This window comes from Ylistrum balloti, unplaced genomic scaffold (genome assembly GCF_031769215.1).
Source record: "Ylistrum balloti isolate Yb309-2 unplaced genomic scaffold, AGI_CSIRO_Ybal_v1 Utg371134, whole genome shotgun sequence".
NCBI classification, from domain to species: domain Eukaryota; kingdom Metazoa; phylum Mollusca; class Bivalvia; order Pectinida; family Pectinidae; genus Ylistrum; species Ylistrum balloti.
Window position 1 is genome coordinate 230,265 of NW_026782622.1, and position 12,573 is coordinate 242,837.

At 36.7% G+C, this 12,573-nt stretch overlaps 1 protein-coding gene across 5 annotated transcripts in view; it reads right to left on the reverse strand.

Annotated features, from left to right (window-relative positions):
• Positions 1-282: 282 nt before the first annotated feature.
• The window catches only part of LOC132560997 (contactin-4-like), a 76,259-nt gene continuing 63,968 nt past the window's right edge, over positions 283-12,573 (reverse strand). For all 5 annotated transcript variants that reach the window (XM_060225710.1, XM_060225713.1, XM_060225709.1 and 2 more), the window contains 5 exons: positions 9,028-9,191; positions 3,103-3,226; positions 2,584-2,744; positions 1,499-2,081; positions 283-1,173 (listed from right to left, as the gene is read on the reverse strand). In XM_060225710.1, coding sequence (XP_060081693.1) covers positions 866-1,173; positions 1,499-2,081; positions 2,584-2,744; positions 3,103-3,226; positions 9,028-9,191 — 1,340 coding nt within the window. In that variant the 3' untranslated portion in view covers positions 283-865. The remainder of the gene's footprint in view (positions 1,174-1,498; positions 2,082-2,583; positions 2,745-3,102; positions 3,227-9,027; positions 9,192-12,573) is intronic.

The following is a 12,573-nucleotide window of genomic DNA, read 5'->3' on the forward strand; positions in this document are numbered from 1 at the left end:
TCTACATTCAAGAAGTATAAATACTGTAGTTAATATATTGCACATATCAATATATAGTTCTTTGGTCAACTTTCCATTTCAGAGAAATCCAGCAGAGCGTAATACTCATCTATCTTCCACTTATTTCTTACCAGTCCCTACAAAAGGTATAACCTAATTTAATTATGAATATTCATGATATTGTTATATGAATATTCATGATATTGTTATGAATATTCATGATATTGTTATATGAATATTCATGATATTGTTATATGAATATTAGGATATTCATGTATATTATTATGCAAATTGTTTCTAAACACATTGAATCTTTCTATATACATGAAACATGTGTATATATTAATCAGCAGAGGATACATAATGAACTTTTGTGACGTCACATTTCACTTCATCAAATCCTACATTGGTATGTAACATACCTCATGGCGTTTCTGCGTTCAATTGTTACCCATCTTTGTATGGGTGAAAGTTTTAGTACAAACACAATGTGTTCAAGTTGGAATTTATCCAATTATGAAACGTCACAACACCACTGAGGAGACACTTTCAGGTGCATCCCAGAAATCCACAAAAATGTCGAACAAATGAACAAAACTAAAATTGCTTTGATCTGAGCTCTGGGATACTGAAGAATCAGGAAATATAAAAATATTACCAAAATGATTGGTCTTCACTTACTGTCTTTGATCTCCTTAATTGTTAATTGTCATAGTTAGGAGCAATTTCACTTTTCGTTGATTTTCATCTCACATGTTTACAAGAATCTAATGGACATGCGATTATCCAACATGTCGGCAGCATTGACAATCATCTCCCTTATTTTAATTGTCTCCCTTTAAGAGATTACCTCCCTTTGAAGACCCTACACAGAAGTTGATTTATATCCTCCATCCTCTATCCTATTACAACAGACAGCGACTATAATTGCCACAAGTCCGACCAACAAGACGCCTCCTGCCACAGACCCCACGATGATGTAAATTGTCATCATGCTGAGATCTTTTTGATTGGTTGTTTTTGGTGGTTTCTTCCCACCTGCTGATGAGCTCACCGATATGTCATGGTTACGGACAAGATCCATTTCATCGTTATGTCCATAGTCGATATCATCATTCCCATCTCCAATGTCATGGTATGGCTTGGGTGTGGACGGAAGCTCGTTATCAAAGTCTGAAAAATGTTAATTATAAAATTAATGACAAGAAATGGCAGAAAATGTGACTGATATTACAGAAACCTAACATCATAGGAAGGTACACAGACAGCTTCATTTTGTTTTATTAAAATTTGAAATTTCTTTATCGGTAAGTTATTAAATTTATCCGCAGTAAGTCCAAGGCCCAATACATTATTTCTTATTCAACGACGAGGTACAGACTTACTACAGGACAGTAATAAACATGTGTGGGCTTATTACCAGACAAGGTTTTCTTGTGATATACATGGTAGTATGCACCCTTAAGTAAAAAAATGACACGCTTGAAAATCTTCCTACCATAATGATCCTCCTTTGGGTAGTTTTCCAATCCCCCATATGTGGAGAAATCGGGGATGTTATATCCATCGACAACTTTAGGGTCAAGTGAGTACAAGTCTTCCTCCATTCTAGTACGTTCCCTTTGTTGTTTCTTCCTTTCTCGTTCTTTCTTATTTTTCTTCTTTTTATCCTTATTCTTTTTATTTTTCTTATCCTTGTTTTTCTTGTTCTTCTTCTTTTTATCCTTCTTTCGTTTTCTTTCGTTCCCCATGTTGTCGAAATCATCCAGATCTCCGAAGTCAAAGGTCGTGTCACGGAAAGTTGTTGTTGTAGGGGCCATTGTTGTTGGTGCCATAGTTGTTGTTGTTGTTGTTGTTGGTTCTGTGGTAGTGGTTGTCGTTGGGGCCGGCGTGGTGGTTGTGGTGGTGGTGGTTGTGGTAGTGGTTGTGGTTGTAGTCGTGGTAGGATTTGGTATGACTGTTAACCAGACATGACGGTCAATGATTGTATAATACGTCCCAATCCAACAGGTGTATTCACCGCTCTGACTTGGCTGGACATTGCTGATTATAAGCTCGCCATCAGAGTTCGGTGTCAGATGCTGGAAAACAAACAATAAATACCATCATACTACATTTCAAATGAATTTAGCATCCTTACATGATTAGTACCATTCTCAGTTAGAATTCATCACCAGTATATACAACACTTGCTTCCAAAGAAAAGTGCCCTGAATGCTTGGAACTGGATGAAAACAAAACAGTTTAAGCAAAAGTTAAAAGTTTAACCATTCCTTCAGTGTTACAGGAACAGTATGCTCAATAAATGTTAACTGATGTTAACTGACTCAACCTTCCCTTTAAATTTACTTAAAGATAAAAAAGTAGGTTTTGATCAATTGGTCAAAAGTAAAATCTATTCTTGTGAATTTGCTAAACAAGAATGTGGATTGAGCCCTAATTATTTGAGTCCAGTCACCTGCAAACTAGATACTTATCTGATGTTTATCTAATACCAGCCTACCTTATGACAGGTCACCGTGACCTATTTAAGATAAGTCATCAGTGACATACTTATCTGAAGATCTGTATGTAGAATTTTACCTCAGGGTATGTGCGATCTGTTGAAGTGGAACCATTGTTTGTTTTCACCCATTGGATCGTGGCATCAGGAACATTGCGTGCACGACAGATAAACATGGCATCCTCTCCTTGACGCACTGTCACATTCTGTGGAGCCTCAATGTCAAGGTCAACAGATTGTTCTGTAAAAGGGATAAAAACATATACCAATCAGAATCCGACCCAGTTATTGGATTTGTAAAACAATAACTTTCACTGAAAGACATTTCTCTCAATAAAATTTGAGCAATTGTCCCTGTTGTCTGGGTTAATCAAGACAGTCTAGTGAGCCTCAAAGTTGCTTTTTCTGTAATAATTTTATGCCAAGAGGGCAACACAAATACTCAGGTTCAAAGTCCAGGGTTGTATTATGGGTAAATCTACAGAAGTGTAATTTTTGCCCACATTTTATATTCCTCCTTTTCGACGATGAACAGGGGAAAATTTTATTGAAAAAAAAGTCATTCAATCAGTTGAATTTAACTGTGGTGGAATACTTACTGATGACATTTACTCTGAATGTGAACTCGATGGTTCCTGCTGGATTTTCCACCCTACACATGTAATCTCCGTTGTCCGCCATCGTAGCAGCATTCATAATTAAGGAATATCTGTGCTCTCGTGACTAAAACATTAGAGAAATGAAGAATACTGTCACAGGTTAATCACTTTTTACTTCCGACACAAGCCAAGGGGTGGGCTTATTACATGAAAATGAAACAACATAGATAATTTTTCTCGGGGCTGGTTGGCTTAGTACTGGACTTAGGCTTACTGCATTACATCCTAACAGCCAGGGTCATTTACAGACGTCAGTTTTCTAAAGGAAAACTGCCTCCCTGCATCGGGTACCTGATGACTGCTCCAAGTAGGCCTTGAACCCATGACCCAGAGGTGGCAAGCCAGTGGCTGCACTTGGCCTTGATGGATAAACAGGTCACTATATGTTCACATCTTTCTTACAACTCAAGACTAGTGATTCTCATTGACCCAGTCTACTGAAATAGGATTTAAGACCTAGGTATGACAAAAACAAAACTTCAGTCATGAATTCTGACTAGAGCAATATCTCACTCCCTAAAGATACATAAATTTCCTTATTTATGTCTTTGATAACTGTGACCTTGAAAGTAGGTCAAGGTCATTCATAAACAAAACATTTTAGCCCTTCTGCATGATACAGGCCTAATATCAGAGCCTTAGACCTCATGATTATTTAAAGATTTAAAGATGTGACCATGTGGGTCAAGGTAATTCATTTCAACAAACTTGGTAGCTCTTCAGTCCAGGATGCTATTGGACCAATATAAGGATCCTGGCCTTCTTGCTTATTGAAAAGAAACTGTTTCAAAGAAAATATTATGATGGACAGCAGACTGACAGATGATGGCAGTCACACCATGGCTTAGGCTGACCAATTTCAGTGGTATACAATGTTTATTATTTTGCAACATTTGTCACAGATACATTCTACTCAGAGATTTTGTATCATTTCAGAAAAAGCCAACTGGTGCTGTTTCATTGTCCTGTAATAAGCCCACTCCCTGACATTTGGTACTTTCAAGTAATGTGTTGATCCTCTGAGCTTACAGCACGATACTGACTGATCAGAAAATTGACAACAATCCCCGACACACCGGATAATGGTTGTAATGTATCTATCAACATGACCTATAATACCTCCCCAATGTACTGACAATCTTATTCTTTCTTGTAAAACTATTGTTTTACAACGACACTTGTAGAGTCATGATATACCTAATACATCTGCAATGAAATATAAGATTTAGAATTCTACAAGTCAGACGTATGGCATCAAATGTACTCCCATCAAGCGTCTATATCATTTAGCGTAATAGTGATCTGGCCCTATATGGTAGGTATCTTCAACAAAATCAACTCCATTTAATACTTCTATAGATCATATTCCTACAGTACAGTTTTATAATGGTGATGATTTTTGTGTTTGACAAGGAAACCAAAGATATTGATGGTGATATTGTGTTTCTTCTCACACGACCAGAAGTAGGACCCTGTTCCTACCTTATTTTATATCCTTGCTGTATACATTTATACAGAGTGTAAACATAATGCCATTCAATCTCAGTAGTGTGTTGTGTACTTGGTTCCTGTACAATCCATCACTGATACATTCTGTACCACTTAATCAACAACTTTAGTACAACAACTGTCATCTGTTGCTCTCCTACCTCTCTGTTGGAATTCAGCAACATATTCCATCTCAATTTAATATAAAGTATAAACTTTATTTTACAACAATTACAAAACAATTTATCAGCATATACTAATCACTCATGTCTGCCTGGATGGAGTAGTGTGAGGATTATTACTCTGGGAGGAAGTTGGGATACCCAGGAAAACTCCACATGGCCAATCGGAGACCCTCATACCTTTTCATATCCACTCAAGGAATCAAACACTTATCAAATCTATATTATTCCATCATCTGATGTCACACTGATAAAAGTAAGAGGGAATGATCAGATGAACTTCATGTCACACTGATGAAAGTCAGAGGGAATGATCAGATGAACTTCATGTCACACTGATGAAAGTCAGAGGGAATGATCAGATGAACTTCATGTCACACTGATGAAAGTCAGAAGGAATGATCAGATGAACTTCATGTCACACTGATGAAAGTCAGAAGGAATGATTAGATGAACTTCATGTCACACTGATGAAAGTCAGAAGGAATGATCAGATGAACTTCATGTCACACTGATGAAAGTCAGAAGGAACAATCAGATGAACTTCATGTCACACTGATGAAAGTCAGAAGGAATGATCAGATGAACTTCATGTCACACTGATGAAAGTCAGAAGGAATGATCAGATGAACTTCATGTCACACTGATGAAAGTCAGAGGGAATGATCAGATGAACTTCATGTCACACTGATGAAAGTCAGAGGGAATGATCAGATGAACTTCATGTCACACTGATGAAAGTCAGAGGGAATGATCAGATGAACTTCATGTCACACTGATGAAAGTCAGAAGGAATGATCAGATGAACTTCATGTCACACTGATGAAAGTCAGAAGGAATGATCAGATGAACTTCATGTCACACTGATGAAAGTCAGAAGGAATGATCAGATGAACTTCATGTCACACTGATGAAAGTCAGATGGAATGATCAGATGAACTTCATGTCACACTGATGAAAGTCAGAAGGAATGATCAGATGAACTTCATGTCACACTGATGAAAGTAAGAGGGAACAATCAGATGAACTTCATGTCACTCTGATAAAAGTAAGAGGGAATGATCAGATGAACTTCATGTCACACTGATGAAAGTCAGAAGGAATGATCAGATGAACTTCATGTCACACTGATGAAAGTCAGAAGGAATGATTAGATGAACTTCATGTCACACTGATGAAAGTCAGAATGATCAGATGAACTTCATGTCACACTGATGAAAGTCAGAATGATCAGATGAACTTCATGTCACACTGATGAAAGTCAGAATGATCAGATGAACTTCATGTCACACTGATGAAAGTCAGAAGGAATGATCAGATGAACTTCATGTCACACTGATGAAAGTCAGAAGGAATGATTAGATGAACTTCATGTCACACTGATGAAAGTCAGAAGGAATGATCAGATGAACTTCATGTCACACTGATGAAAGTCAGAAGGAATGATCAGATGAACTTCATGTCACACTGATGAAAGTCAGAAGGAATGATCAGATGAACTTCATGTCACACTGATGAAAGTCAGAAGGAATATCAGATGAACTTCATGTCACACTGATGAAAGTGAAATGATCAGATGAACTTCATGTCACACTGATGAAAGTCAGAAGGAATGATTAGATGAACTTCATGTCACACTGATGAAAGTCAGAAGGAATGATCAGATGAACTTCATGTCACACTGATAAAAGTAAGAGGGAATGATCAGATGAACTTCATGTCACACTGATGAAAGTCAGAAGGAATGATCAGATTAACTTCATGTCACACTCAGATGAACTTCATGTCACACTGATGAAAGTCAGAATGATCAGATGAACTTCATGTCACACTGATGAAAGTCAGAGGAATGATCAGATGAACTTCATGTCACACTGATGAAAGTAAGAGGGAATGATCAGATGAACTTCATGTCACACTGATGAAAGTCAGAAGGAATGATCAGATGAACTTCATGTCACACTGATGAAAGTCAGAAGGAATGATCAGATGAACTTCATGTCACACTGATAAAAGTCAGAAGGAATGATCAGATGAACTTCATGTCACACTGATGAAAGTCAGAAGGAACAATCAGATGAACTTCATGTCACACTGATGAAAGTCAGAAGGAATGATCAGATGAACTTCATGTCACACTGATGAAAGTCAGAAGGAACAATCAGATGAACTTCATGTCACACTGATGAAAGTCAGAAGGAACAATCAGATGAACTTCATGTCACACTGATGAAAGTCAGAAGGAACAATCAGATGAACTTCATGTCACACTGATGAAAGTCAGAAGGAATGATCAGATGAACTTCATGTCACACTGATGAAAGTCAGATGGAATGATCAGATGAACTACAAACCACTGAGTGAGGTGTCTTGCTTGGATAAAATGCATATATCACCATTATCATAAGTGATGGATTCTTGTGAAAGATACAGGTTATAGAACCATTCCAGAATAAAAATGAAAAGGGCAGGGTTTCTTACCTTTTAACCCCCACTCTATGATCTAATTCTTGAGGTGTTCACGGGATATTTAACATACTAAGTGATAACTATATATCTCCCTTCACTAACATGAGGCCCATGGTCCTTAACGGCCATCTGACTGTAAAGACCAATATATGAAAGAGGCAAAATAGGCCTAAAATAAATTGCTCAACAACTCTACAGCTTACATAGAAGACATTGATGGTTCATCATGACATTCTCTGCAAAACTAGAAATCATATTTGTTGCCATTACTCCAGACATATTGCTTGTTAAAACAATATGTTATAAGGAAATCATTTGTGTTTTTATGTTAACAGAATTTGACATTTTGAGCAGAATGCCTACATTTCATAACCACAGTTAGCCCACAGGGCCAGCAAATCACATGTAATAATTCGGACTTAAAGACGGGTGAGCTTTCTGTTGGACAATGAGGCTGGATTTGTTTGTAATTCTATTTAACAGAAAAAGATATGGATTGGCTTTATACCAGGTATAACACCAAGATTCCACGAAACGCTACACCTTGGTTGCCATAGCACCAGTATTTTGATACTTCCTGTCTATGAAGGTCACCAGACTACGTGGTTTCCTGGTAGGGCACACCGAGGATAACCTCCACCTGCCAAACAGCATCACTATGACTACCAATTATATCTGCCAGTCACATATATCATGGGGATACATATACATATATATGTCGGCAAACATATATTCAAAGAGATAAAACCTACAAACAGTTTTTTTTCATATTGAATTGCACATTTGTCAAGAAAATCCTTTAACACAATCAATTGATGTCTACTAAGTGCAGATATAGCCACATTCCCAACTGGGGTGCTATTATTGAATCTATTTCAAAAATGAAAGCTTGATTGTTTTGAGAAATTAAATTACACAATATATTTGACCTTATACATATTTCTTTAATTCCTTTTTTTTCCTTTAGAAAAAAATAAGATCAGAAATGTAGGTATATTATGGAAAGGCCATCGTCTCTCAGATTACAATTTCACAAGCTTATATGTAAATCTTACAACATTACAAGAGACTTTCCACCAAAACATTGTCTAATATTACAGCTGCATCATGGACCATGCAACCTTCCTACATTACTTTCTTCTCCTTTAGGATTTAAAACTGTCTGAGTGTAGTAAACAAGAGGTCCTTAGTGCCTGTTTAACTCGCCTGGCTTTGTTTGGCTGGAATCAATTTTTCCTTAACTTATGGTAAAGGAATTCAAATGATTTACATATCAATTTCATAACTGGTCTTTACCATCCTACCCCAGCAAACCGTTTACACAAAATTCTTTCTACTGAATTGCTCTATTTCTGATATTGCCCCCCCCCCCCCCCACCTTTCCCATTTCCTACCCTAGTGGTAGAGACTCATTTCATATACAAAACTAATTTCCTTCATCCAAAGATGCTTCAGACCATATTAGGGCAGAATCTCAGGATCTATGCATTTCAACAGAAGAAGTATTTTAAAGCATTTGCTCTATTCTCCATATTTGGCCCTGCCCCTATGGCCCAAGAAGACTGAGATCATCCCTTCATAGAACTAGCCTTTCCCTAAAGGATGCCAATCCTACTAAATGTGGTCAAAATCTGATAAGCAAGTCATGAAAAGTAGTGTTTGAATGAAACTTTTGATGCACCAGGTGAGCTGAAAATGCTTTGTCTGCCTTTGATGAAACACATACCTTTTTTCGTGCTTTGACATCAAATCTTTTTCCGTTCTTGAACCACTTGATTGTTGGTCTAGGTTTTCCATTGGCACCACAGTTTAAACGGATACTACTGTCCTCAGTTTTAGCTACGATGGCGTCATTACCAAATGGTGCAGAGTCTTGACGCCAGGACGGTGCTACAAAAAGAGAAAAACAGAAAACATGATGTAGGGCAGCCAAAGACACTTAATTACAGTGACTCAATTTAATCACCAGCTAAATATTATATTTAATACGTAAATATTTGTTTGTCAGATTTATTGTCTTGTTAACAGCCAGGGTCAAACTGAGGCAGCGTTTGCTTGTATACGTGGTAGCTGGTGACTAACTCATTTGAGGTGGGGTTTTCTTGCCAAAGTTGCTGGCTATGTCACTGAATAACACACAAGAGGCCTATCATATGCCATCCGCTGTCTTATGGGTAAAGTTTTTCGCCTACAGACACTAAACTACAGCACAGGATTGGTCATATCCCTGGTTCCTGAGAAACAAAAACCAGCAGGGATTGTTGAATCATACATATATCTTCATCAAATGTGGTCAAGTATTTTATATACAGGCATTTCCTAAAATAAAAATTTGGATGTTTTCAAAAATTTCTTCGTGTAATTAAGATGACTTTTACTGTAAGGCAGAAAAATGGTCTTCTGAGGAGCCTATTTAGAAGAGTATGACCATAATTGAATAAATTTTCAAGCATCAAACTATATTACTGTTTTTGATATCAATCATCAGAAATTTATAGCATTAATTTTCCCATTTATAAACTTCTCAGCATGTAGTGTGGAACTATTTTAAATACCTCATGGTATAAATAGGACATATAGAACTGCACTATGTCTCTCCTAATATGTAGGTGATCTATCAGTGCCATGCAGGCCACCATTATTGTATAAATGACAAACTTCCTCCAACTTATTGATCGCAGTCAGTAACTACCATATGAACAACCAACCCTGTAAACGCCTACTAAACCCATGTCACACAGAATTTTCTGGTTATTCAAATGCGTGTTTGCATTCTATGAATTTTTCTACAAATCCATCTCTGTCCCTTCTACCATTTCTATTTATCCTTTCAAATAATTTGAATATTCAGATAAGTTAGATGATAAAAACAGAGTAACCAGGGATCCACATAACCCTATATTAACCAATGTGATGGATATATACTTGGGTGCCAAGTTTCAGGTTGTGAAACTTCCACATTAATAATGTGAATATGAACTCCAATCTGTGAAAGGGGTCATGCAGATTCAGATATCATGTGCTGTCTTGCTGTCTACAGAACACTGTTTGAACATCCAAACAATGCTTTTCACTGTATTTACTAAACATTATTCGTATGAACGTCTTAATAATGTATTATGAAATCTACAAAATATTAAATGAATCTTGTGGTAGTTTACTGAGTATTCTATGACCATTGACTCAGTTCCTGTGTGTTTAGACCAGTAAATATGTCATATTATAACATAGTATTAACTGCAACATTTTTGTTCCTGTGTTTGTTTCAGCTCTGAATATCAAAAAGATCCCTATCTGAAAGGCCATAGTGTAATTGTACATATAAAGAACTGCCTTAAACATGTTACATTTTTATCTTTATCAACCAGAGTTCTGTACCACATCGAACACGTTTATATCTACAAGCTACGTATTTACCACAAGACTGATCCCAATTACTACTGACCTTTTTCAGAAAAACAGGATGAAAACCTATTTTTGTAATTCATTCATGGATGTTCAGTAGAATTTTCTAGGCACTCTCCAGGTATATATATCAGAAACAAAGATTATTTTAAAGTTCCGCATTTTCCCACTTTCATCATTCTTTAAATTGGACTACATGGAAATGGGATGGTGTTCGGAAAAATATTTAAACATGGCCATCAGTTAATCACAACTCTTATGATTCATTAACAGTGACTCTCAACCAATAGACAGCATACGATATTTATCTTAAAATAAGAATATATCCACTAATAAGCCCACCAAAACGTTACTGTTCTGTATAAAACAAACAACACTAAGTGAATGCCCTGATATTGAGTCAGAGGTTATGTGCCGGCCTCCTGGTGTCCTGTAGGAAGTCTATCCCTCAATATTGAGAGAGAGGTTATGTGTCCGCCTCCTGGTGACCTGTAGGAAGTCCGTCCCACAATATTGAGTCAGAGGATATGTGTTGGCGAATGAAACATTAAGGATTTTTAAAAGACAAGATGAAACAGAAAGGAAAATGTAACATTTAGGATGCCAAAAAGAAAGGATGAAACAGAGTGGAGAATGAAACATTTAGGATGTCAAAAGGAAAGGATGAAACAGGATGGATATTGAAACATTTAGGATGTCAAAAGGAAAGGATGAAACAGAGTGGAGAATGAAACATTTAGGATGTCAAAAGGAAAAGATGAAACAGAGTGGAGAATGAAACATTTAAAATAGAGTAGAAAATCAAACAAAATAAACTTGATGAAAATTTCACTGACAGCTAGTCTATGTAAATTGTAAATTGAAACAAATGACATTTTGAAATCGTCAACTCATTTGACATCCTGAAATAAGCACATCTCCCTCTTATGACACTTTTTCCGATCATAAGGAACAAGATGAAATCATTGTCATGAATATTACAATTGTTAATTGCAAATTTGCATTTGTTACAGATGGCCATATTGTAAAATTTGACATTTTAATACTGAGAAAATTATTTGAGTTAATAAAACTGACCATCCATAAACACAAGGAGAATGGTGAATCTAAATTTGTTAAACAATTTGAGTTTGATGACGTGGAGTGTCAAGAAGGTGATGTATGCAGAATAAAAAAGGATACATATAAGGGAATTGTTGGTACCTCGTGAATCACACATATGTAGTTCATTTCCTAAAGCTATTCATATTTATCTATTTATTTTCTATTTCAGACCATTTGCGTTATGAAAACTTCTTAAGCTGAGGTGGTTGTTTCTCGAGTAAGAAATTTTACCATTAAAGGTGTTATGTTTAGTGAGGCTGCCATCAGCTTCATTCTGGCCGCTGACAAACAATATTACAATAAACAAACTATTTCTTCACACATACATGTCAAAGGCAGCAAAAGTAGTTTCTCAGTCCGATATCTACATTGTACGCTATACATCATAGCTAAGAGGACAGAGATAATGCTACATCATAGTGCTAAGACTGAGCTAATACTAGATCATAGTGCTAGGACAGAGCTAATGCTACATCATAGTGCTAGGACAGAGCTAATGCTACATGGTAGTGCTAGGACAGAGCTAATGCTACATGGTAGTGCTAGGACAGAGCTAATGCTACATGATGGTGCTAGGACAGAGCTAATGCTACATCATAGAGCTAGGACAGAGCTAATGCTACATCATGGTGCTAGGACAGAGCTAATGCTACATCATGGTGCTAGGACAGAGCTAATGCTACATCATAGTGCTAGGACAGAACTAATGCTACATCATAGTGCTAGGATAGAGCTAATGCTACATCATAGTGCTAGTATAGAG